The sequence below is a fragment of the Gambusia affinis genome, linkage group LG01 (genome assembly GCF_019740435.1).
Source record: "Gambusia affinis linkage group LG01, SWU_Gaff_1.0, whole genome shotgun sequence".
Classification (NCBI taxonomy): Eukaryota; Metazoa; Chordata; class Actinopteri; order Cyprinodontiformes; family Poeciliidae; genus Gambusia; species Gambusia affinis.
The window spans coordinates 9,650,561-9,674,714 of record NC_057868.1 but is presented as its reverse complement, the minus strand read 5'-3'; the positions used below and the strand labels follow the sequence as shown (position 1 = coordinate 9,674,714).

The 24,154-nt window shown below is 37.4% G+C and overlaps 1 protein-coding gene across 1 annotated transcript in view; it reads right to left on the bottom strand.

Moving 5' to 3' along the window:
* LOC122838875 (contactin-3-like) overlaps positions 1-23,289 on the bottom strand; it is a 38,300-nt gene extending 15,011 nt beyond the window's left edge. Inside the window, exons 1-3 of the mRNA XM_044129906.1 lie at positions 22,752-23,289; positions 14,794-14,938; positions 536-668 (exon numbers count right to left, since the gene is read on the bottom strand). Of these exons, the coding sequence (XP_043985841.1) occupies positions 536-668; positions 14,794-14,848 (188 nt within the window). The 5' untranslated portion in view covers positions 14,849-14,938; positions 22,752-23,289. The remainder of the gene's footprint in view (positions 1-535; positions 669-14,793; positions 14,939-22,751) is intronic.
* Between the last annotated feature and the right edge of the window lie 865 nt (positions 23,290-24,154).

Genomic DNA, 24,154 nt, shown 5'->3' with positions numbered 1-24,154 from the left:
AACCAAAGCTTGAATTTAGATTACAAACTAAGAGCTGCATGTTTTCACTCAGTTTTTGTTTCTGTTAGAGAGCAGAACGCAGGGTTCCATCAGTTCTCCAGCAAGTCATCCGGGTTCTGAAGAATCAAAATAGACCCAAATTATCATATTACCATGGAGATCTCTGACTCAGCACGTCTGTGGTAATTTTTTATTTTACTAGCCAATAGTAGTATGTATCATAGAAAGCTCTCGGTAAACTGTGTAGATCAATGCCTCACTGCCATTGTGAATATGCAAGACAGCAGTAACTAAGGGGGGGAATTGAATTAGTCATTCCTTTATTAACCATCACTGAGAGTGAATCTAAACTCTGCAGGCGGAAAGTCATTGTGAACCATATGGTACACAAATCCCCACTTTTCCTCAAGCAATAAATGCAATCTCTACAGGCCGTTAGTGCAAATGTTCCACTTGGTAGCCTTGAGGAATTACCTGAAGTCTCCATGTAACAACAAACACGATGCATGCATGAAGCCAAGTCTGCAGGCATTACCTGTAGAAGGGCGGTGGGTGTCCTTGGGCCTCACAGCTAAACACCACCTCTCTGCGATTCTCGCCAGGCTGAATGGGAAACACCACACTGCCTGGTTGCTTAGTGAATACGGGCCTTAGCAGGACTCCACTTCCTGGATGGAGAACAGACAAAGACTACGTCAGATTTGATTTCCAGCTGAGTCTGAAAAAGCACTGCAAACATCTCTCTGTTTGCAGACATTGGGTGTTTAGAGAGGGAAACGAGGAGAAAAAGGTTTGAAGAGGAAAAAGGTGAATAACAATGTAGTAAGTTGACAACTGGTTCCCTAGGCACTAGGTACAAAATATTAATCTGAATAATTGTTCCATATTGTGAACCAACCTGTTGATTTTGACTCTCTACTTCTTTTTCATTTATCTTTTAAGTTTATTTGCAAAGCACATTTCATCAACAAGACAGTTCAAGATGCTTTACATCATGAAAACACAAAATTAGTAGATGAACTTTGCCATCTACTACTACTATTATTATTTAACCTAAGAAACAGGGTCATTTGGAAACCACAAGCTTCATACCCTGCGTGTGGTGTGGCGGGATCATTTTTACAAGGTTTTTGTTTTGTGTGTGTGTGGTTTCGGGAACTGGTGCCCTTATGGGAAAACATCTTACTTCTCCACCCTCCGACCGTGACATCTGCCGCACTCTTCCTGAGTGTCTCTAAGACCACGGGAAGATTAATCAAAATAATCTCCTTTTTTAGACAAAATCAAACATTTATCTCAAAAACATTATTTCTCAACTTAAAACATATCTTTGTCACCTTTCAGGATGTTTTCATAATCTGTTTACATATCTAATAATGAAGCAATTCCATTTAATGTGCAGAATAGCACTGAGCAAAAAATTAGTTTTAACTATTTTTTTTTCATAAATATTTCATCAATGAAATTATCCTACTTTGGTTGGCAAAAACTATTGAAAAATTTTTCGACTCCCTTTAGCTTCTCAGCGTAGTTGCAGAAAATCTAACAATTTTAAACAACCCAGTATTATACTATACTGAAACAACCAAAGTCAGAGCACTCAAAATTAAAGCAAGAGAAATAAACATTGCAATCCAGTTTCAAGCTGCTATGTTCTTTACAGTGAGCACGGTGTAGAAAAAAAAGATCAGTTCAGTTGTGCATTGAAATAAAGTTCTGATATATTTTCATTAATAGTAAAGATGAATCCAATCTAGCTCATAAATCCAAAGTCTGACCCAGATTGTCTCCAGTGTTTAATATGCTCCTGCGTAGAATCAACCCAAAAGCTGAGGTAATCATCAAGCAGAAGGGAACACAGCACCAAAGACACATCATGACTACTCTACCAGATCAAAAAATATAACTAAAATCACTAAATGGTTGCTCTGATGAGCGTTTGTTAGGGGAACGATCAATTTTAATGTATTAAAAATGTATTGCAATTAATCACAACTTTTTACATACAAACTTTCCGTCTGGACCTTTTGTATTTGAGCGTCTGTGGTGTGCCCCAAAAATCTGATGCACAACTGACATGCGCAAACAACAGCACTGAACACTAAAACCTCCATGATCTTTTAGATACTCACTGACCAGTTCTAAATTCAAAGTGAGAAGTCTCTGGACATCTCATAATCCTGCACATAAAGATAGGTCAGTCCAATTTAGATTTTTGAAGTGATCTTTGGGCAAGCAGAACTGCTGTTGTTGCCAAGATGACTATCTTTCTAGCCAACAGAGACTGAAAAGTGCTGGCACCTCTTCTCACAGAACTTAGGTAATGATCTATTGTTCAATCCTTTAACCTCAGTCACAACTTGCTGTTTGCCCAGGAGGCTTCTAAAATGTTGACTTTATGTAATCTCCTTTCACAATCTTTACACTTAAAGTTACATATTAGACACATTGGGCTATTCAAATAAGACTGGAAGTAACCTTTCTATTAACACCTGAGAACCAAGTGGGTTCTTCATAACCTAAAGCTTTATTTCATATAAAAGAAGCTTCCAGTACACTCGTATTTTTAATTAATAAGAAGGATTACAACATTAATCAGAAATATCATAGGGGAAAAATATCATCCATGATATTTTTAACATTTTAAACTATATATATTTTTTTTAACTTTAACCAACTTATTTTAACTGTTTTTTAATCACAACATTGTGAAAAAATTTGCTCTTCTATTTCAGTGCAGTTATAACTCCTTTGAAACATAAGATTCATCGCAAATTTAGAGTACATTAACGCAATCTAATGTAGATGGTCGTTGCTACAATTTCTACTAATTTCTAAAATCTGCCAAATCTTCGAAACACCAGAGTAGCCAACTGGTAACCAGAAAACTGTAACATAAAGATCTAAATACAAAATTCTTTTTAAAAAGTTTTATGGAAGTATTTTTACAGACAATTCAAATTTATAACCCACAAGCGTACAACCCAATTTTTGCAGGTCATGTACAAATGCCAGAGAGCAAGTGGGCAGGATTTCAACTTTTTTTTATTTTCGATGCTTTTGAATGCAATTAAATTTAGCTGTGTGCCTGGCGGTCAGCTTCTGGATTATACAAATAAATGCATGTGCACACACTGTGTAAGAGTTGCTTAAGGAGAAGTCAACAAATAAAAGCTATCCTTTCTGAAAAGGGAATTCATTTGGATTAGTTAGAGAGTTTTGCATTTATTAAACAGCCCAATAGTAGAAATATTCATCAGTTAGAGAAAGTCATTTGTATGAGAGGCAGATATCATTTTCAAGCCTCAAGGGTGTAGGATGTCAGTCTTTCGCCTCAAAACTCAGATTAACACTTTTTTAAAAATCTGTGATTGTCTAAGAAGGAGCCCTGAAAAAAGATTATTTCTCTCCACGAGGACAAATGGAAAATAATAAAATAAGTTTCCACCTAATTATCATCGTCTGTCATACAAAGCGTTTTTCTTGAAGCTGCAATAAGAAGTGACAGATCTCCAGAAGAGAGTTCCTCTGCAGGCGATACACCTGCTATGCAAAAGCCTAAGGGGGGAGATAAAGCCTGTGGCAATTATGAGCTGGATCACAAGTGTGTCATTGTAAACTGAGAAATTTTTTAATTTCAACAAAAAACCCTTCATCACTGATGGAGGGAAGTACAAATTTAGCCATTCTGTTTTAATTTTCACTGGAGATGGATTGAGAAATTGGCCAAAGAAAGGAGTCTGATCATTTTCAGCTCAATCTGTCCAGATCAGTGATTTGATAGTTGGAAACTTCATTATATGATAATTGCCTGGTCAGCATACGCAGTATATGCAAAAACTACAAGGTTACAATGACAACACTCATCTCCGCGGAGTTCTCTGTGATTAAGGAAGGATTTGTGAAGTTAGCGACTTACAGCAGTAGTAAGTTGATTAAAATAAAATCAAGGGAAACTCAGATGAAGCTAATGAAGGATGCACGATTAAACTATTTGCTATAACATGTTGAAACCCCTCAGCAGTTCATTTCAGCTTTAATAGAGAAAGAGCAAGACAAACTTTCAGTCAGTAACAGGAAGGCTGAGCTGAATACAGCAAAGTTGTCTTGAGGGTTCAACCTTTGTGTGTTTTCGGAACCTCTTGGATTTAAAAGTGTTGGTAATTGATTCATTTATGTATTTTTTTTTAAATGGTTCGAAGTTGCTATCAATGTATCTCTACACATTATAGTCAGTAGCTACTACACAGTTGTGACAAAGATCAAGGCAAAAAAAAAAAAAAAACAGAATATCGGTTTACATAAGTCTAAAGTTATCCGATAACTAGATTGGAAGGTAAAGAACTGCACTATTTTTTTTTTTATTTGTGGGCTTTTTCAAAAACACATTTTATTATGATGGACATATATGAAAAAAAAATTATTCTGAAAAAAAAAACATGGAAAAATTTGAAAACAAAACTCCAACTTTGACAACTGCAATTTAACTCAAAACCAACATTGCTTCTTTTAACAACTTCAGGCATAGTAAAATATTTCTACCATGAAATTAAACAACCACAAAGAATAAATACAACATACTGCACAAACAAACTCAGTAATAATAAATCATTTATGACAAAATTGTATCATTTACTGTCTGTTAATTTTAATATCAAATGTTTAATTTTATATCCATGTATTTTGCTGATCCTATTTGTTTTCTTCATTCTGTTAAAATAATTGTGAATTTGAACGTATCGTAACAAACACACAATGTTTTCTTCTTGTCTTTTATACATACTATGTAACACATGTTTTCATTTTCCATTTCTTTACAGGTCTTTGATCTAAAAGACTTTTGGTTTTGTAATTTGTGGTAATTTTCTACTTTTTATTGTGTCCATAAAGTCTTATTGCATACTGTTTATATCAGTTCATCATCTGCTCATTTATTCCTTGCTGTTCCTTCCCCATCTACCACGCCTGTTTACTCCTGGACTCGTACTCTCTGTGTGCCTTCTTGGTTTGTTCCCTGCTGTTTTCTCTCCTTTCATCTTACCTCTAGTTTTTCATTGTAAGCTCATAAATAACTTCGTTTTCTTTTCTCTCTAAATGATCCTGACAACCTCCTCCCAGTGTTTTAGTCAAATTGTGTCACCTTAGTTACTGTGTCACACCATATCATCTCTGAATTTTATGATACAGAAACAAGAAGGGAATCCACAATCGGGTATTAGGAGTGCTGGGAATATCTGCTAATGCCAAATAAGAAATTCTCCTACTTTCCAAAATTAGTTTTTACAAAATGACACTGAATTGGAGTGATCTAGATCCCTCAAGTGGTTGACGGCACAATGCCACAGGCCGGAAATGCAGGTCTTTGTGAAATGGAGTTTGAAGAGGGAAGAAAAGGCTAACTCTACCCTTATCTGTGCCCTGCTGCCAGATGGTGATATGTGCGTGCATTCCAAGGCTCATCGGACAACAAGGCTCAGCACCGAAGCAAGTTGTAGGAAGAGCGAGCTGTTTTAGAGGTCGAAATAAAAACTAATCTCAAATTCAATACTGGCTGACAGCAGATGGATTCCTTTAGCTTACCTTAGCATGAATAAACAGGCCCACGAGGAGTCAGCTGAGGGGGAGGTACAGACCACTTTTGAGACACTGAATCAATTCGTTTCAGCTTAAGGTTTTGGAAACCAAATGAAAAAAGACAGTTTTGCCTTTTAAAGCATCTTTCTGCTCTGTCTAGTCCCGATACGATACACCTTGAAGGTTTCTTATTTGGGAGCACCGAACATTAATGTGGAGGCAGACCCAGTGTCCTGGTTGTGTCAAAAAAAGACGGTTTAGATTTTTCTGAACTCTTGACGCATTTGTGCTTCGCAAATTGACAGCAAAACATTTCAGCACAGAAATTGAGGGAGAAGATGGCTGCATTTTTATAATTGCAGCCATCTGCAATTATAAAAGGTAGTTGTTAATTTGCGATCTGTAAATTATATTTGCAGATCGCTGATTGTTTGATGGGTACACCACTATGGCATGTAGGACTGGGCTTGCCCAAGCAATAGAAAACACTAACTATTCCCCTTGACAATTCAGCTGGGATGTCAGAAACAGTACAAAGCTGCTTATTAAATTTATACCACCTGCTTTTAGCTACATGGTTATTAGAAAGAAATATATGAGACACTTAAAGCCAATTTCCAATCATGTTCTACCGTTCTTGCTAATCAAAGCTATTGCTTCCCAACTGCAGTAACAGGCTTTGCATCAGTAATATACAGTGCAATGACCACTGGGGAAACAGAAGTGATTCCACCCACTTCCCTTTATAGGAGCAGCAAATTAAAGCAATTTTTATAGTTCTCTGTAAAAAATGGCTTTATAAACCACACAGAAGATTTGCTTGTGCAAATAACATTTATTATCTAGTTGCATTACATCCAAAATACGTAAATACAGATGTGATGTTCATAAAAATCAAATACAAAATAAAAATGTATTTTCAATTTTTTTTTCACAAGTATAATTAAAAAAAATTTATTTTGCCCTTTGTTCATTAAATTCTACAAAAACTAATAAAAGGTCCAGAATACATATTTTTAAAAATTATACAGTGATATAAAAATCAAATTAAATGTTTTTCCTCTAGGTGGACCAGTGCTTGGATACTTTCCATATTTGCTTCACAACCTATTTTACTTACACATGGTGCACATACTTCATTTTTGTATTCTTTATGTTATTTTACATTATGAGAGTTGTGCTGTGGAAAAAAGTGATGTTTGGCATTTTGCTAGTGCTAAGCAAAACGTATGTCCTTTATATTTTTGTTGTTGTTTTTCCATTAATAAAAACTTATTTATTTTTATTTTAGTCTTTAATAACATCCATTAATAAATATCACAGAAAAATATAACTGAGAATAAAACAGTATCACTGTTTTAGGTGATGAAGTGGTTAAATGTGATGACTGTTTCCGGTGGTTACATAAATACATGCACAAAAAAAAAATAGAAAAGCGCATCATAGCGCATCATCTGTTCACACATATCTGTTCTTGCTAAAGAAAAAAAAAAAAAGAGTTTGAAGTGTCAAACTCTAAAATTTCTCTTGCTTTAGATTCACAGACATTTCCTAATGAAATGCATCCATATGTGACACAGAAATAACATAATTTATACATTAGAATGTGATATATTTGGCTTACTGTCGTTTCACTCTGTGTGAACAACGTTTTCCTACACTGGACTCGAGAATGAAATTTTAGGCGTTGAATGAACCATTTTACGTGACTCCCATGCTTTCTTGATCCTTATCTCCTTATCTCTCAGGCGAATTTTGGTATATGATATGATCTTAGTGTACAGTCTGTATTGAAAAACTGCTTAACTGTCTGCACAATAATCAAATGAGCAGGCTTCATTCATCTTTATCTTTATTAGCACAAAAAAGAAGCTCATTAGCTGGTGTTGGGAATATGTTTAAAGAAGTCTGCTTTGAAAACAGTGTTGGAAAAAGATGACAAAGGAATTTATTCTCCAGTAAATGTCCATTGATGGGTCTTTATGCTTCCAAAACCACTGATGAGGTCTTTAAATGTCTTTTTTATTGTTAATTGTCTCTTAATAGAAATAATTACAAGGCTTAATATCATTCCGTACTTTCATAGGGAATGATATTAAGTTTTGATAACACTTTATCAAAATATTACGCTGGTGCCAAAAGGTTAAATGTATATGTATATGTTTGCTATTCAATAAACCATTTGATATGCAAGACCACATGTTTCGTGTTTTATTTCGTACTATTTTGTTTTATAATCTCATGATGAACCTTCCTGATACACGGCACTTCCTGATAAGTTTGTTTTCTTGTTAAAGTTTAGAAACCTAAGTGTCTAAAAGGTATTGACTGATTCAAATGCACCAACAGTATGTCATTTTTTGATTACAGTCTATGATATCCATCTCTCTTTCTGACAATAAAGTAAACAAAATCATCTCCATTTGACCATTTATCCCTCTGTCAAATGACAGCATCTCTTTTTCCATTAACACTTCGATTCCTGTAGTCTGTTGCGTTCAGTTTCACGTTCCTGATATTACAGAATATTCATTGCTACGGAATGTGTCATGATTAATCACCGGGAAAGAGCTGAAACATCTACAAAGTTGAACTGTTTTTATTGCTAGCTCCACAACTTCTCAGTGTCAAATGATTGGCGGAAATGACTCTGAAGTTGATGAATACAGCGGAAACATGCTGCCTTCACTCTGAAAGCATGGCTGCTGATATTAGCTCAGACAGTGTATTTATTTATTTTTTTTACTTCAGACTCTTGTCAAAGAAATGAATAATTTCTCTCTGTGCTTTCATTTGAAAGCCTGATTTCCCCTTTAAGGGGAAAGACATGACTTTTTCCTTCATCCAGCACCACTGCCTTTTGGATCACTTTTATCTGACTCATCCGGGTGCACAGGGATATGGGCCTCAGAGAACATTTTGCATAAACATGTTTGTTAATACAAAATTCACTCGCTCAGCCACTTAAAATAGCCCAGATGAATTTATTTCTGTCATTATTTCATTAGAATTTTATGAAAATCAACAAACACAAACAAAAACAGTTTATATTTCAAGTTTTTTGAGGACGCCTCCCTGCTGTGGGGCCTGAGTGAACAGTTGCTCTGTGCGCTTTAAGACGACAGATCAGGTTCTGCAGGATGTCTGACATAATTGAGTTTATGCAACAATTCACAACTTATTTAAAAATTCTTCACATCTGCCAAAAACATTTGAGTTAAATCCATCATCAAGAAATGAAAGGAATATGTCACGTGTAAATCTGCCTTGATCAGGCCGTCTTCGCAGTGACCCCATAAGTAGGAGACCAGTGAGAGAGGAGATCTCTGACCACATTGAAGGAGTTACAGGCTTCAGCAACCGAGATTGGAGAGACTCTGCAGACAATTGTTGCCCAGGTTCTTCACTTGTAAGAGCTTTATGGGAAAGTGGCAATGAGGAAGCCACTGTTGGAAGAAAACTCAGATAAAACCGTGACTAGAGTTTGTCAAAAGGCTCCATGGTCAAATGTAAAAACAAATTGTAGCCTTTTGGCCTTCAGACATGTTGCTATGTTTGAGAGACATCAACCACTGAACATCACCACAAACACACCATCCCTACTGAGAAGTATGGTGGTGACAGAATCATGCTGTGGGGATGCCAGCAGGCCCTGTAAGGCTTATGATGAAAGAAAGTAAAATGAAAGCTGCAAATACAGGGGGAATCCTGAAGGACAGTTTGTTTCCATCTGCAAGAGAACAATGGCTTTAAGCGAGACAATGACCTGAAGCATCCAGCTAAAGCTGCACAGAAACGATTACAAGACAGCAAAGTGGATGATCCGGAGCAGCCCCACACAACCTGACAAAACTTGAACAGTTTTGCAAGAAATAATGCTGGTAAATTGTAGTGTCTAGATGTGCAAGTCTATTTGAGACCTATCTACACAGATCTGCGCTGTGATTGCAGCCAAGGGTGCATCTACTATATGCTGACTTGAAGTGGCTGAAAAGTTAGTTAATTGCGTAGTTTGTGTTTCATATTTTTAATTAATTGTCGTTATTTTGAATAAAGCAGTTTTTATTTTGACATCAAAGAGGATTTATTTATATTTTTTTTTACCCAAAAAGCCACATTTTATTGATCATGACTGATCTGTAAAAGCAAGAAAAAAAAGAGTAAAACATCAAATTTGGTGAGCAGTTTTTATAGGCACTGTACCCACTGTGTGAGAGAGAAAAGGTCAAAAAGACAACAGTAAGGGTGAACAGAGTACAGCATTTTGCTCTATTTCATCTATTTTATCCTGTCACGGTCTCAACCTTGACACGGAACATGCTGGATTTGAAAATGTTCACAGTGTTTTGGAAATTTCTGGGTGAAAATTAAGATCTGCATTCTCTAGAACGGCGGTTTTCAAAGTGTACGCGCCTCTGCCAGAGCACTAAGCGCAAAAAGTAAACCGGAAAGCTATCTGCTTGCTGTCTACTGATGTGAGAGAAACGTCTTTTATAAATATCAACTTCACAAACTGTGGATTTAGGAAAAAGTTGGTACTGTGGGGTGCGCGTGTGGAAATGTTTCCCACCTTAGAGGATGTTTTGGCCAGTGATGTCAGTAACTAATGTTTGACTGACATCGGACCACTTTTCAGTAACCAGTAATCTAACGTTGCTATTTCAAATCCAGTAGTCAGACTACAGTTACTTATCAAAATCATTTTGCTAAATGATATCTTTTTTGTTATTTAATCAGTATTTCTCTACTGAATATTGTCAATGACCACGTCTCTATGAGACATAAATGTAATCAATGGAGGGAGATGCGCATTTTGTGGGTGGAAAAACTGGAACTATTTTGAGTTTCTGTCAAAACCAAGTCCGAGTATTATAAGCGGCTTTGGGCTTCATTTTTTTTAAGTCGCTTGAAAATTTAACGAGTTGCTGGTTGCGCCTTTTTGGGCTCATTTTTGAACGTGAAGTTACTCATTTGGGGTTGGAAATAAACAGAGACTCACAATAAATCCCAGAATTTGTCCGTCATTAAGGTAGTTTTACTCAGTCTCTCCTTGTCCATAAATTCCAGGATGATCCGTCCCACTGTGTCTTTGTTAATGTCAAGTTAATGTATTACCTCTGAATGACGTCGAGCTTCACGTTGCGCTCCAGAAAACTGCAAACATCGAGACCAATTTGAACAGCGCAATAAACGTGAAAACAGCCAAGTTGGCAATAATTATAATGGCAAGTTAGCACCGTTATAATTATTAATATTACGGTAAGTGTCGCAGCCATCTGAGCTGTGGAGCTGCAGGAGGAGCTCTATGCGCTGCGCTGACACCAAACAGTACTTGCAGAATCTGGGGGGAGGGGGGGCTTTATAATCCTTCTTAGAGTCTTGGGGGGGGGCGCAGCAGGCATTGTGCTCCTTGGAGGGGGGCTCACCCTTTCATACTTTGAAAACCCCTGCTCTAGAAGATGCACAGTTGCATATGCTAAGAATGAAAAAATAACGCTGGCACTATAACTTACAAAACTGAAATTCTTGCAGTACATTTATGTCTACTTGTAAGATCGATAATGAAGGGTAAAGTGGACTTGCCGTGCATGTGTTCACGTTCTTGTCAGGTGTATGTATAGTATTAATATCAATTCACAAAATGGACTGAGAGAAAGAGGGACCTTGAATGCAATGAGGCCCAGAACATAATCGCAGTCAGCTTTCTCTTCGCAGTCACTGTAGGTGGCTTAAACCCAATATTTGATCCGAAAATAGACACTGATACTAATGTTTGATTGGATGGGGTCCATCTCTACAGTACATGCAAGTTTTCCTCTTCTACTTTGCTTATCTCAATACCCTTTCTGTCTAAATGATATTTGAGTGTGAGTTTATTTAATTTTAATCAGGAATTTCCAATAATATTATCATTCCACTGAAATAAGTGACATATGTGCAACACCAAAAGACCGAAATGAGTTGTTGTTTTCATTTTCATGGAGGCTAGAATAATATCTCCAAACACCTCAGCTCTGTGAACTGTGATCCCCTTTTTTTCTCTGACTCACCAAAAAAAAATAAATCTCTCCATCACATAGAAATAGTTTCATAAAACCATCTAATTATATCAGTCAACTTCTGAGATTTTTGTTACCACATATCAAAAGACAGCATAAATAAATTATACCCATTTCAGCAAATGTGAACCTTTTTTTTTTTTCTGTGTTATTTATTCAGAAAGAGGAAAACTTTTGATTGCTGTTAAGAGCCTCAGCTGCAATTCTTGGTAATATGTTTATGTTTTTGATTCCAATTTTGCCAGCTAAATTGTACCCTTATGTGATTTCTTCCAATTATTTAAGCCAACTGCTCAGAAATTCACAGAGCCTTTAGAAAACAGGATTTAAATCAATGTCATTCTTTACAAGAAGGTTGAATACAAAGTGTGCTATATTTCTTTTACGGACTTTGCTCTATGCTTAAGATCATATGCCTGACATCTTCAACGTCAAAAGGACTTACTCAAATGGAAATTCAAACTTGAAATTTGAACTTGCAAAGTTATTCACACCAACTGGACCTACAACCACAAACTGAATCCAAAAGTTGGCCATTTTTACGCTGATGAAATCTGCTGCGAAAATCTGCTGCGAAAATCTTCAGGTATTTTACCTCGTCGTAAATACAGCTGTTTTTTAAAGACCTCTGGGGTCGGTTGAAAGACATAGTAAATAAGCACAATCATGGAGACAAAGTAACACCAGAGAGGTCGGGGATCCAATTTTGGAAAACCTTAAATCAAGGTTAGGATGTAAAATCAATAATCCATGTTCTGGAGATGGAAAGTACAATTTCAGAGCTACCAAGAGATGACTATCATTAATCAGAAAAACAGCCAAGAGGCCAGTAGAAAAAGTGGAGCAGCTGCAGAGATCAACAGTTCAGGTAGAGAATTTGTTGACCAGACGACTGTTATGCAGTATGGACATTTTGGCAAAGTCCAGTCTTGCATCTAATTGAGAATCTATGGCAAGAGTTGAAAATCAATGTTGCTGTCCATCCACTCTGACTGACATCAGCTGCTTTGCACGGACAAATGCTCAAACATTTAATAGCTATGCTCCTAAAGACCTGCAGCAAATGCTATTTGTATAGTATTGACCAAAGAATAAAAAGCTTTGTAGTTTGTTTTTTTTCTTTTTTGCAAAATGCTTTTAAAATCTTCTATTGATTTCCCTCCACTTCACAGTTGCACACATATTTGTGTTGCTCCTACCATATAAAATCACAACAAAGCCCAATAAGGTTTTGTAAGTGGTCAGAAAGTGCAAGGGTTATGAATACTTCTGCAAGGTGCCACAAAATAATCTCACATTTTCATGCATAACTTCTTTGCCATAGATATTTGCAGATAAGTGTCTTATTTTTCCAAATCCAAACAATGGATTCAGAGCTAGAAGAAAGCAGCCTGTTTGCAGGTTAGTGATGCAGCATCTGTGGCTGCAAACAGCATCCTCCCCTTTGCCCCAGTGCCATCTTGCTCTACTCACTCATTCACACACATAGTAGACACCCCTGCCTCAGGCTGTTCAGACCCTCAGAGAGGAATAAGAGAAGAGGTGGTTAACTTTACATGAACTCGCTTTGGGAATGGTTTCCCCTCAACTCGAATGCTCTCCCACACAGCCAATGCCCACAAAAAAGAAAAAAAAAAGAAAAAGAAAAAGAAAAAAAAAACAGAACATGTGCATAAATAACCTAAACCCAAGTTAAAAATTCTGACACAGTGGCCCTTCGCAAAATGTACACAGTAAAACATTTGACGTGTTTCATTTTTTTTTTTCCATTTGCTGCAGACAGAAGCTTCAGACGTCTAGGTTTATACTGTTGTAAGTAGAGCACATGTAATGGAACCCCACTCTGAATATTAATGCTCAGTAACTATGTTATCCTCTGTTTCTCTGTCAAGCACCAAATTGCTGTAAATTGATAACCACGGCATTGATTTGTGCCACTAATGACTGCAAGATTAGATTTTGTGGCCTAACACAGAAAGTGGGTGTGAATAGCCTTATAGAAGCAGTTTTCTTTCTCTGAAACAAAAACAGGCAGGTTTAAGGTATGTTTTGATCAACATCCAGCATCTGTGTAGTTAAAATAATCGTTCAGCAGGATAAACCTCCTGATCTCGAATAGTAGTGTAGATCATAATCCAGCAGGCAGCAATTCTCAGAGGAAAGCCTCATCAGACATCTAGTGATGTGTTCAGATTTAGCGATAAACTGTGCTAATTGCCACATATGCAGATTTAGGTGTCCTCATGCTCTGCCGCTTTAAGGAAAAAGAACGCATACAAAGCAAGCCACAGTCACCAGCTCTCACATGCACGCAGAGTAATTATTTTTCGGTCCCAGGCACGAGGAGGAGTCGCTGATTTTGAACGAGGCAACATGAAAAAATGAGTATTTCCTTCAAGACACTTTGCTCATGCCGTAAAGCTCTTATTCATCTTGTTCTCAACTCCAGGAGCTGGCGGTCTGAGGAGAACTCGTGTTTGACCCTGAACAGCTTCTAAAGGGAGGAAAATTAGGTCTCTCATTAAAACCCAGATCAATGACAAGATTTCTGTACCACGACCAGTACAGTCTCAATTAGGAAAACAATTGAGCCGCTCTTTAGAATTAATAACTGCACAGTCCACTGCTGCATGGTGGTTGTCTCTGATACGGAGACTGGGCAGCTTTGCGATTCAGCAGAACTGACCTTCTAATAAGGAGAGTTTGTTTTTGGGTTGTTGTTTTTTTTTAAGCCTCACACTTTAAGGGTGTTAAACTTTTTCAAAGTCTTTAATAGTTTATGTTTGCTTCCATCTCTGTTTTTTTTTTGTAGAGATCAAATATTTCTTCTTTTATATAAATTTCAAACCAGTAGGATTTTTTTTTTTTAAAGTGCATTGCCATGCAAAAGAATTCCCACGTCTTGATTTTTGATGTAGTTGAAAAACAGAAAGTGGAAGGAAAATTATTCATCCCGTTTTCAAAATCTCGTCTTCACAATCAGATTTTTATTTGAACACACTTTTCAAATAAAAATCTGAAAAGTGTGTTGTCCAGTGATACTATCGTTCCTTTACTCTCATGCCCTTAATTAAAATCCACTGCGATGAAGACTTTCTGTTCCAAGGTTCTGCAAGTGTCCACAAAACAACAGGACAAATAGTGTGTTTGGGAGGCTTACCTGTCAGATACTCCACCAATGACAGCAGCACTATGAGTTTCCATAGCAACTCCATTTTAATGGTCTCAGGTCAGAGCAAGCTCAGATCCAATCACATGTGCATAGAATTCTGGCTTTGTCCTCTCCAGTAATGTTCACTGTTCATCTGTCAGATACAAAGAAAAGGAGCAGGGAAGTATTAGTGAGTCACAACCAGCGGCCTCATCAACAAGGACAGAAACATTCCTTGAAATAAGATGAACGTGAAGCAGATCGTGAAAACTTTGCTAGTAATAAGATGTTCTATTCGCAGCCATATAATGCGATGTTTCGTAGGACTGGCTGTGAAGTTTGCTTAAGTAAGCTTAATATTACAAAATAGATATCCTGCCTTCAATAGAAGCATAAAGGGAATGCCTTCTTTTGCGCCAACCGGCTGAGACAAAACAAAAGTCAGCCCGGTTGTCAGACACAACCCTAGCATGCAATAAAGCACTGTGCCAGTTTCCTTGAATCCGTCTTAGCCGGATTATGAATTTTTGACATAAAGAGCTGACTGTACGTCGACCAAAACCATTTTCCAGTCTCCCCTGGAGATTTCCAATTGATTTTTTTTTTCTCTCAAGGACCTTGCTGTAATTCATCTCGGCTTTTCAAACATAGTCCTCCCCCACTCCTCTGCCCCCCAAACAAAAATGCTGTTACGTAATGAGAGCCGCTCCTACCCCGCTAAGTGATAAATGGGGATCTGGTTGTCTTTTTATAAATATTTCCAACATGTTGATAGCCAAGATTCTCTGTCTGGTAAGGCAGCAGACAAATGTTTGGTTATGGGAAGCTCATTATAAAGAGAGAAAGCGCAATGGGAGGAAATTAGGTATTGTCTTTGTTCAAACCGGCTCTCCTTGGTACATTTAACTGACTGATGGTGGAGCTTTTTCTGAACACACACCATCAGCATAGTGAAATGAATGAGAAGAAGGAATTAATAGGAAACCACAGTATAGTCTATCAAGAGGCCAGAATCGAAAAAAGAGAGAAACAGGGACAACTGAAAGATTATACCTTCATACTTTCCTAGTTATCTGCACGCCTCCTATCTTTGCACCACTGAAAGGCATGACAGAGCATACTGATGTCTATGTGAGTATATCAACACCCTCCCTTGACACGTTTGCCCACACTACCCCTCTTTCCTGCCTGTAGCAATAAAAGTAGCAAATTTTTTTCGCCTATAAATCTTATTATGGAGATTAGGTTTAGAGTGCCAACTTAGTTCCAACTTATCTTGCAGTTATTAGGATGCAAATGTCATGAGTAACTGTTGGCTTTTAATAATAAAACAGAAAGACTTCAAATCCCCCTCTTCTGCTCCTGGATATTTTTGGAGTTCTCCGCCTTTGAGGGAATCATTGTGAAATGTGCTGAATAAATTACTTTGCAAAATGCATTTAAGAGGAAAAAAAAAAAACATATATATGAAATCTGGAAATTCAGCAAAGCTTTATTTGTACATCAAACACACGCATTTTAAAAACAAAATGATGCCTGATATTTATATGCGTGGCAATTAAGCGAAATGCATTTCCTCTGATAATGTAGATGTGTAGGTGTCACGTCTGTTTGCACATTGAGCTGTCGCTGTGATTTGTTACACACACGCATATAAAAGCCGTCTTCAGGATCTGTTATAGTAATTGTTTTGTCAGCCATGTAAATGTTTTACCATTTGGTCATCTAATATTAATTTATCCAGTCTTGACACCAAAACAAGTGAACTCTGCCGATATATGTGAAGTGCCATGACACTTCATTCATATTTGCTGGCCTCTGACAGCAATCCCTTGATCTCTATTATTCAGCAAGTCCTGAGACAAGACATCAGACTGCAGGGGCGGGGAGGCGGGTGGGGGAAGAGAAAGAAATCCTTTTGATCCAAGGAAGCTCAGCGCTAAGATGATAGGGGAGTCTGGGAGTGTCCGCATCAGTATTTGACTTCCTATTCAATACAAATTAATTACCCCCGTGGCCTTAAGTGCTCGTGACAAGGCCGATGGCTCACTTTCATCGCAGGCTGATTCTCCAATTTGTTTGCCATACGAGATGAAAGTTAATGATAGGCTTTCAAACTTTGCCTTTCAAGTTCCAACTGCTTTCATGTCGCTGAAATAGTCAAAACTTGAGAAATGGGATATCAGTCAGGCTAAAGTGCCAGCCAAGGCTCGACTGTTTCCTCCCAGATTGCACAAACTAATGGCAAAAAAATAAACTTTAAAAAAAAAAAAAAATCTGCCTCAATTCACAAATGAATATGATGCATGGTATTTACATGCGCTGTATTCACTATGTGAGATTCAAACAGATCAAATTTTTATGTCTTACACCAGCTGGGATTATCCGTGTTATTTCCATTTTCTAGGTCCAAGAATAATTAGAGAGGCACATTGTTATTAGCCATTTACATACTATTAAGATTAGTATGGCTTTAGACAACTGGGGAAACCCAAATTATGCTTTTTATCTGCAGCATGTAAATTACATCTGAAGAAAAAGATTTTTCCTTTTTATGATGAATTGTTGGATAATGTTTCCATGACAGTTTCCTCACCTTAAGTCACTCAATTTAATTTAAAAAAATACTTTAGTACTTACGTGTTTTTATTGCATGTATTTTCCTTAAAAAGCACCAAATTTACATATATATTTTGACAGTATAGTATGAGACTGATCATCTGAAATAAATCTTACCAACGGCCAGCATTGTAAAGTTCTAAGGGAATCTTGGCAGCTTTTTTGATTCAAGTTCTTATTGTCAGGCATTTCAGTTTTGTTTACCAGCCATAACTTGGTGCATAATGGAATGTTTCATGACATGTACAAATGCGTAAGATGTATATTTTTTAGAAACTAACCCCATTTTCAACTCACCCTAAAATGAAATCAATATTGTGGTCATAACACCAGAAAATGTGAAAAAGTACAAAAAATAATCTTTTTGCAAGGCACTTTAAAACATTAACCTCACTAGAAGCTGAGGAGACTCAAGATTATTCAGTTAAGATTACAAATGCATGAAATAAAAATGAATATAGACTATAAATTAATTACTAATTTACTTTTAATGATAAATTGACCACTGCAAAAGAAAAAAAAACTATTGAGAACGCACAGATGAAAACTACTCATTGCATCCTTCTGCAACTTTTGAGGAAAGGCAAAAGCTGCTGCTGCAGAAGCCTCTGATTCTTGGAGACAAAGAAAAATCTTTAAAGTGTCCCGTGTTGTAAGAGTGATATCTCTTGCCCTCTATTCCTCTGACAGCACCAGCTGGAGCTGATAAACCACAGACTTTAATTCAGCCTGTCACAGAAGCTGAGAGCATTGTCAGCTGATTTGACCCTGATCACTACGCCCTGTCTTTCAGTCATCATCAATTGTGTCAGGGCTCAAAAAGTGTATTAACAGGTCTGCACTGCAGGTCCTATTTGCCTGAGGAGTCCAGATGAAGATGAAGTTCACACTGAGCACAAACGCATGAGCATCCCACTCACAATCACACCCACCCCGCCAGCTTTGAATCATGAATGAGGCCAGACTCCTACACTCTGCGAGAAACACGACAAGAGCCAAAGAAAAACAACAAAAACTGAACACAATGCTGGATCTTTAATCAACCGTCCTGTAACTTCATTTGATCGCATGCTGGATCATGTTTTCCCACACATTCCTTTTCAATTATGAGTGATTTTTTTCTTTTTTCTCAGGGAGAAAAAAATCTTCCTAATCCTGTATATTCTGATTTACCAAAAAACATTGGAGCTGTTGCAATATTTAAGACATACACAACAGCAACAAAGTATGCTCCAGACTACATGTGCCTGCTATGGCTTTTTTTTTTTTTTTTGCAAATCTACCCACAAATTCTGCCTGTAGTTTCAAATCAGTTGACAACTTTAAATGTGCTTCCTTCTCCCAATAATTAGTTTTTGTATAGAACCGAAATCAAATACAATCTTAAGCTAAAAGCTTACTTAGTCAATATATTCGTTTTCCTTCCTCGCGTACAGAGCACCGGGGGAGCTGAGGCAGTGCCAATATATTCCTCAGCCAAAAGTCTTGTTCAAGTAGTGGCACAAGACAAAGAGACTAATAGTGTTTTGATGTAAGCACACAAGCCGGAGGCATGACATAACACATGCCAACTTCTTCATTTCTCCAGCCCACACCCGGGGCACGCCACCAAAGCGCTCATCTCAATCTCCCCTGTGACAAGAGCAACAGAAATATATTGAGAAGCTCCTCCTGCTCTCTTGCTCCCTTCACAACATTTCAAACCTCAGTCTGAAAGGTTTTTGACAAACTTCAGAAGTTGTGCACAGGGACACTCATTCCAAACACTGAAATAAGACATTTAAGCTAGCGTATAGATGGTTGCATTAAGCGTCATAATCTGAACACCTGTGATCCAAATACAGAGAATAAAGTGGCATCACACATATTAGGGAGCCTACAATAAACCACATAATATTATAGAATAATATATAGAATAATTATCTCACCTTAAGCATTATTAGAACTTCTTAGACACAGCAAATTATAGGCTATTAGACACCATCTAAAGCTAATGGTGATATGACTGATCAGAAATTGCACTACTTGAAGCCTCCATAACGACCACCTGTCAACTCTGGCATATGTTTCCACAGACATATGCAAGAGTGCACACATTTCCTTAAAAAGTGTAAACAGAGCAGTGATTGTATGAAGTCCGGAAGCAGGTCGCTGATTTAGTTTTAAGGTTTCAGTTTATTGAGGTTTGAAGAAATCCTTTAATTTTACAAACACATTTATTCTGACTAGAAGTAATAGTGACTGTATGAAAAGGCCCAACTTAAACCTGATAGAGGATTTACAGAGGCAGATAAACATTTGCAAATACAAGTTTGGGATGCAGCACTTGTTGGTTATAATATCCCAAGTGGGTCGCAATCCAGTCAAATGAACAAATATATATTTGTTCACAAATGACATGTTTCAGATGTCTGATGCACCGAATGACTAACAGTTGTCTTGTGGGATCAAACCTTTTGAAATTTTTAGTTATTCTAAAAAGCTAAGAGTATTGCTCTGTGTCTGGTGTGCATGGTCTGGTCTCCAGTTTTAGGCTGATCAAGGTTTTAAAAAGTTATGGTTTCAAAAACTAACAATTTCTGCCAAACCATTCTTACGGGTTAAAGTCATTTTAATTACAGACCAAAGAAAGTTGTGGAGTCATTTTAGGATTTTTAGATGACTGAGGATTAGCGTTATACAGCACTGCCCCCACCCCACCTGTTGCTGTGCACTGGTGGACAGCTGGCTGAAAGAGGCCTCTACAGCTTTCAATCCCTTACAAAAAACACAATGTCATAGACAAAATGCTACAATATTAATAAAAGATATGTTATTTAATGATGCACACATAGAAAATGATAAATGTATTTTGGTTTTGAATAGCTGATTAGATCAAATAAAAAAATTTTGTTAGGAATTTTCAGTATGACAATCAAAAAATTTGATATTTTTACTTTACAGTTATCGTACCATAAAGATCTCACACTGGCCCAAACCTTACGTAAAGTTTATTTAGTCTAGTGTCTTTTTTTTTTTTTTTTACAGATAAATGATATCACTTATTGTTAACTATTGTTCATTTATTTAAAAGGAGATTTGATTTTCCCTGGTATATTTAGGCCAGTATATCTCTTTACTTTTCTCTTCTGTTATTTCCCTGAAGACTACCAAATGGTGCCCATTTTTTCCACAACCCAAAATTGATTTTGTTTTTGTGGTGGCATTTTTCCCCAAGGCATGTTTTCACTGCCGTTTGTCTGTTTGTTTATCTGCCAACAAGATCACACAAGAGAAATACCGAGCACAAAGTCATGAAACTCAGCTGAGATAATCATACGCTCTTATTCAGCGAGCACGCTAATTGTTTTCAATTGGTACTGTTTTCCTTATTGACCCAGTGCTCACACACTAATTAGTTTACAATATGTACGGTAATCTAAATGCAACTGAAAAATTGAAATGTAAGTTAGCATTAGTGTGCTTAAAAGAAGGATGCACAGCAGGATCTAAATGCTGAAACACATGGATCAGCGCCGGCAATGTTTTCTGTTACATATGCTGTAAAGGTAAAACCTTCTTTCTCATTGTTGGATATTAAATTAATCTAAACCTTTTCTGCGGGGTGACACATGGCTCAGAGGAAGAGCAGGGACATCATACACATAAGCTATAATCCTTGATCCAGCTGTCCAGGGTTCAGTTCGCAACCCAGGCCATTTACTACATACTTCCCACCCCTGCAGCCCCTACTTTTTCTCTCATCCCTTCTTCCTTTCAAGCTATTAATAAATGACCCACCTACTATAGCAAAGGCAATAGAATTGTCTTTTGAACTGTATGACTTTAGTGTAATATTTTGGGTATCCTTCCAGAAATGCCTCATAATAAGGAATTGAATCTTTTACCAGTAAGAGAATGAGTGTAACTGAGTCTGGTTTGTTAGCCGTCTAGCTCAAATACCTTTTCCAGTTTTGCTAACATATTGTCTATAAGACTGAGATCAGTTCCTTGTAGCTGCCACTCCACATTGACATTGTTGCCTTTAAGACTTTTTTTTCAAGCCATGGTAACTAAGGGTGACCCAAACTTGTAGAGGTCCACAAATCCCGGTTAATTTATGTAGATTTGCACACCTTACAAGGAATTAGTCTGTTTTAGGTGTTGTCTTAAAATATATTAACGGTCTCACTCAAATATTGTGAATTAACCAATAACAAGCTTACAAAGCCATGACACCATCCATGACGGTAGTCTTCAGAAACTTAAACTAAAACTTTAATTAAGTAAAATAAATTCTGAAAAAAAGGCATTCTCACATTATTTTTGGAGTTAGCTAACAGAACTCCTCATTCAATGCACAAATTTTCCTCATCATTTCTTACCATCAGGCTGCAGTCAGTGAGGCACAATGAACTCCAAGTTCAGCCTCAGCCTCTCTGAGCGAGTGACATTGGAAACGTGTCCATTCATAATGAGAATTTGGAGATGGGTTGCAGCGCAAATATTCCTGCCAGTTTAAGAAAATAAATTGTAATTTCACTGCAGAGCATATAGTTAGCCAAGTCATCAGACAGCACGAGCCATGCTTACCTTACCAAACCTGCTGTATTTTCCCAAAGCACTTAACAACAACATAACTGCACCAAAGTGCTGTGCAAATAATTTACATACTTTTTTTTGTTGCTTACAGCCTTTTATAATAGAGATATTATGTCACAGTCACAGAAATCCACTTTCCTTCCAATTTACTTAATTGCAGAAATATAAGCTCCCTCTCAGACATCCCTCTTAGACATATGGACATTTGATTTTCAGGAGAGTAACTACTTGCAAGAGTCAAAAGGACTTTGGACAATCTGAAGCAATCAAGCTGGCTGCAATCAAAGAAAAGGAAGCGATGATGAGACTGGAGTGAATCCAATCCCCCATGGATTAGAGACGACAATGAGTTTTGCCAGAGGGGTTTTAAATGAGAAAAGACTTGGTAGGTGGATGTTACAGAAGGGGAAAAAAAGGCTCCATGATCTGAATGGTGGGCACAGCAATTAGAGAAGACAGAGATTGTTATTATTACTAATGAAATATTGTGACACAATTCAGGTGGGAAGTAAAAAATGCTGGGATTTTAACCTGTTAGTATGACCATGAGGGCAATATTCACCTCTTACTCCATGTGCATGTGCTGCTTGGTATGTCATTTTAACTCAACGAAGCATAATATTAGCAGTTTCAATTCTCCTAATGTTCAAAATATCAGGTTTTTTAGACAGAGGAAGTTGTAGCTGCTCTAGATAAATGCACACACGACACAACTGATACCATTGGAGCAGTAATGTTGAATTGAATAAGTGACATTGAATGTTTACCGGAATACATCTCCAGCGGTGCTTGCTGATGCTTATCCCCTTCAGTATATCCATCGTTCATCTCCTGTCGGCTCCAGCCCCGCAGCTCCCATCTGGATCCGAGTCCAAAGCGATAGTTTTAAGTTTTTTTGTTGTTGTTTTTTCTCTCTCGAAAAAACCAAAAAATGGTTCCCTCTAACTCTTCTCTCGCTTTAACTAAAAATGTTGGCGGGCATTTCTTTCTACTGTCAAAAGATAAATGTTCTCGAAGTCAAAACAGTTGCTTTCTAAGCTCTCCCTTCCGATGCGCCCTGCTTGTCTCCTCCGACACACGCATTGGTTCCCCCGACGGTTCTGCTCGCATCCCCTGCAGGCAGGCAGGCTGGGTGGCGGGTTACCCACAAACCCAGCCCGCTGTGGCGGCTTCAGACGAGGACTTCCGCGCTTCCAAATGTCTTTACATTTCACCGTATGACATTTGTGTTTCATTTATTTTGGACGGGTTAGCAGTCTGACTTGCATCGGTCTCCAATCCGAGAGTGCCGCTCCGGCAGCACGACTCAGCCGTAAGAACTGCGTGAGTGTGCGGCAGCTGGCGGCGCGGCACACGGGACATCATAGGTGGATCCACAAGAGGGATCATACCACGTTTTTCAGGCTACACCCAGACCCACTGATGCATTTGTGTTTTAATAAACCCAGTAGAAATTAATGAAAGAAATTTGGTAAGTTGCTTTCCTTTAGAATACTAACAAAAACAACAACGATAACAATAATAACAAGAAGAAGAATCCAAAATGACAAACTAATATCATCCCTTTATTAGTTTATACAATGTTTTGCAAAAGTTTTCACATCTAACGAACTTTTTTTTCCCCACATTTTATCACATTATAGCCACTTGTAGCTATTTCAGTGGGAGTTTACATGACCCACCAATTTTATGCATTGCAAAACTGTCCATTATTTTTCATTATTCTTTTTTTTTTTTCCAGATAAAGATCTGATGAGTGTTAACAGTATTTTTGTTAACCCCCTTCTAATATAATACCGAATAATATTAAATTCTTTAAGTGGCCATCTGCGTACTGTTCAATCTATTATCTTAATATCGAAACAGGTTTTGACAAGACATGGCCACTCACTTCAGCTAACAGGACATTCAAATAAAGTATCAATCAGAGAAAATTTCCAAGAGGCCATGATGACTCTACAGAGATTCATAGCTTTTCAGTGTGAAACACGGTAGTGGCAGTATCATTCTCAGGGAATGTTTTCTTCCACAGTGGCAGAGCATACAAAGAGCATATAGAGAGAATTTAAGCATTGTGGTAATACTTAGATGTGCTTACCTTAAGAGTTTAAGTTTAATATTAACACGTTTTAAAATAGCTTCAGATACAACTGGAAATATGCAAAGGCAA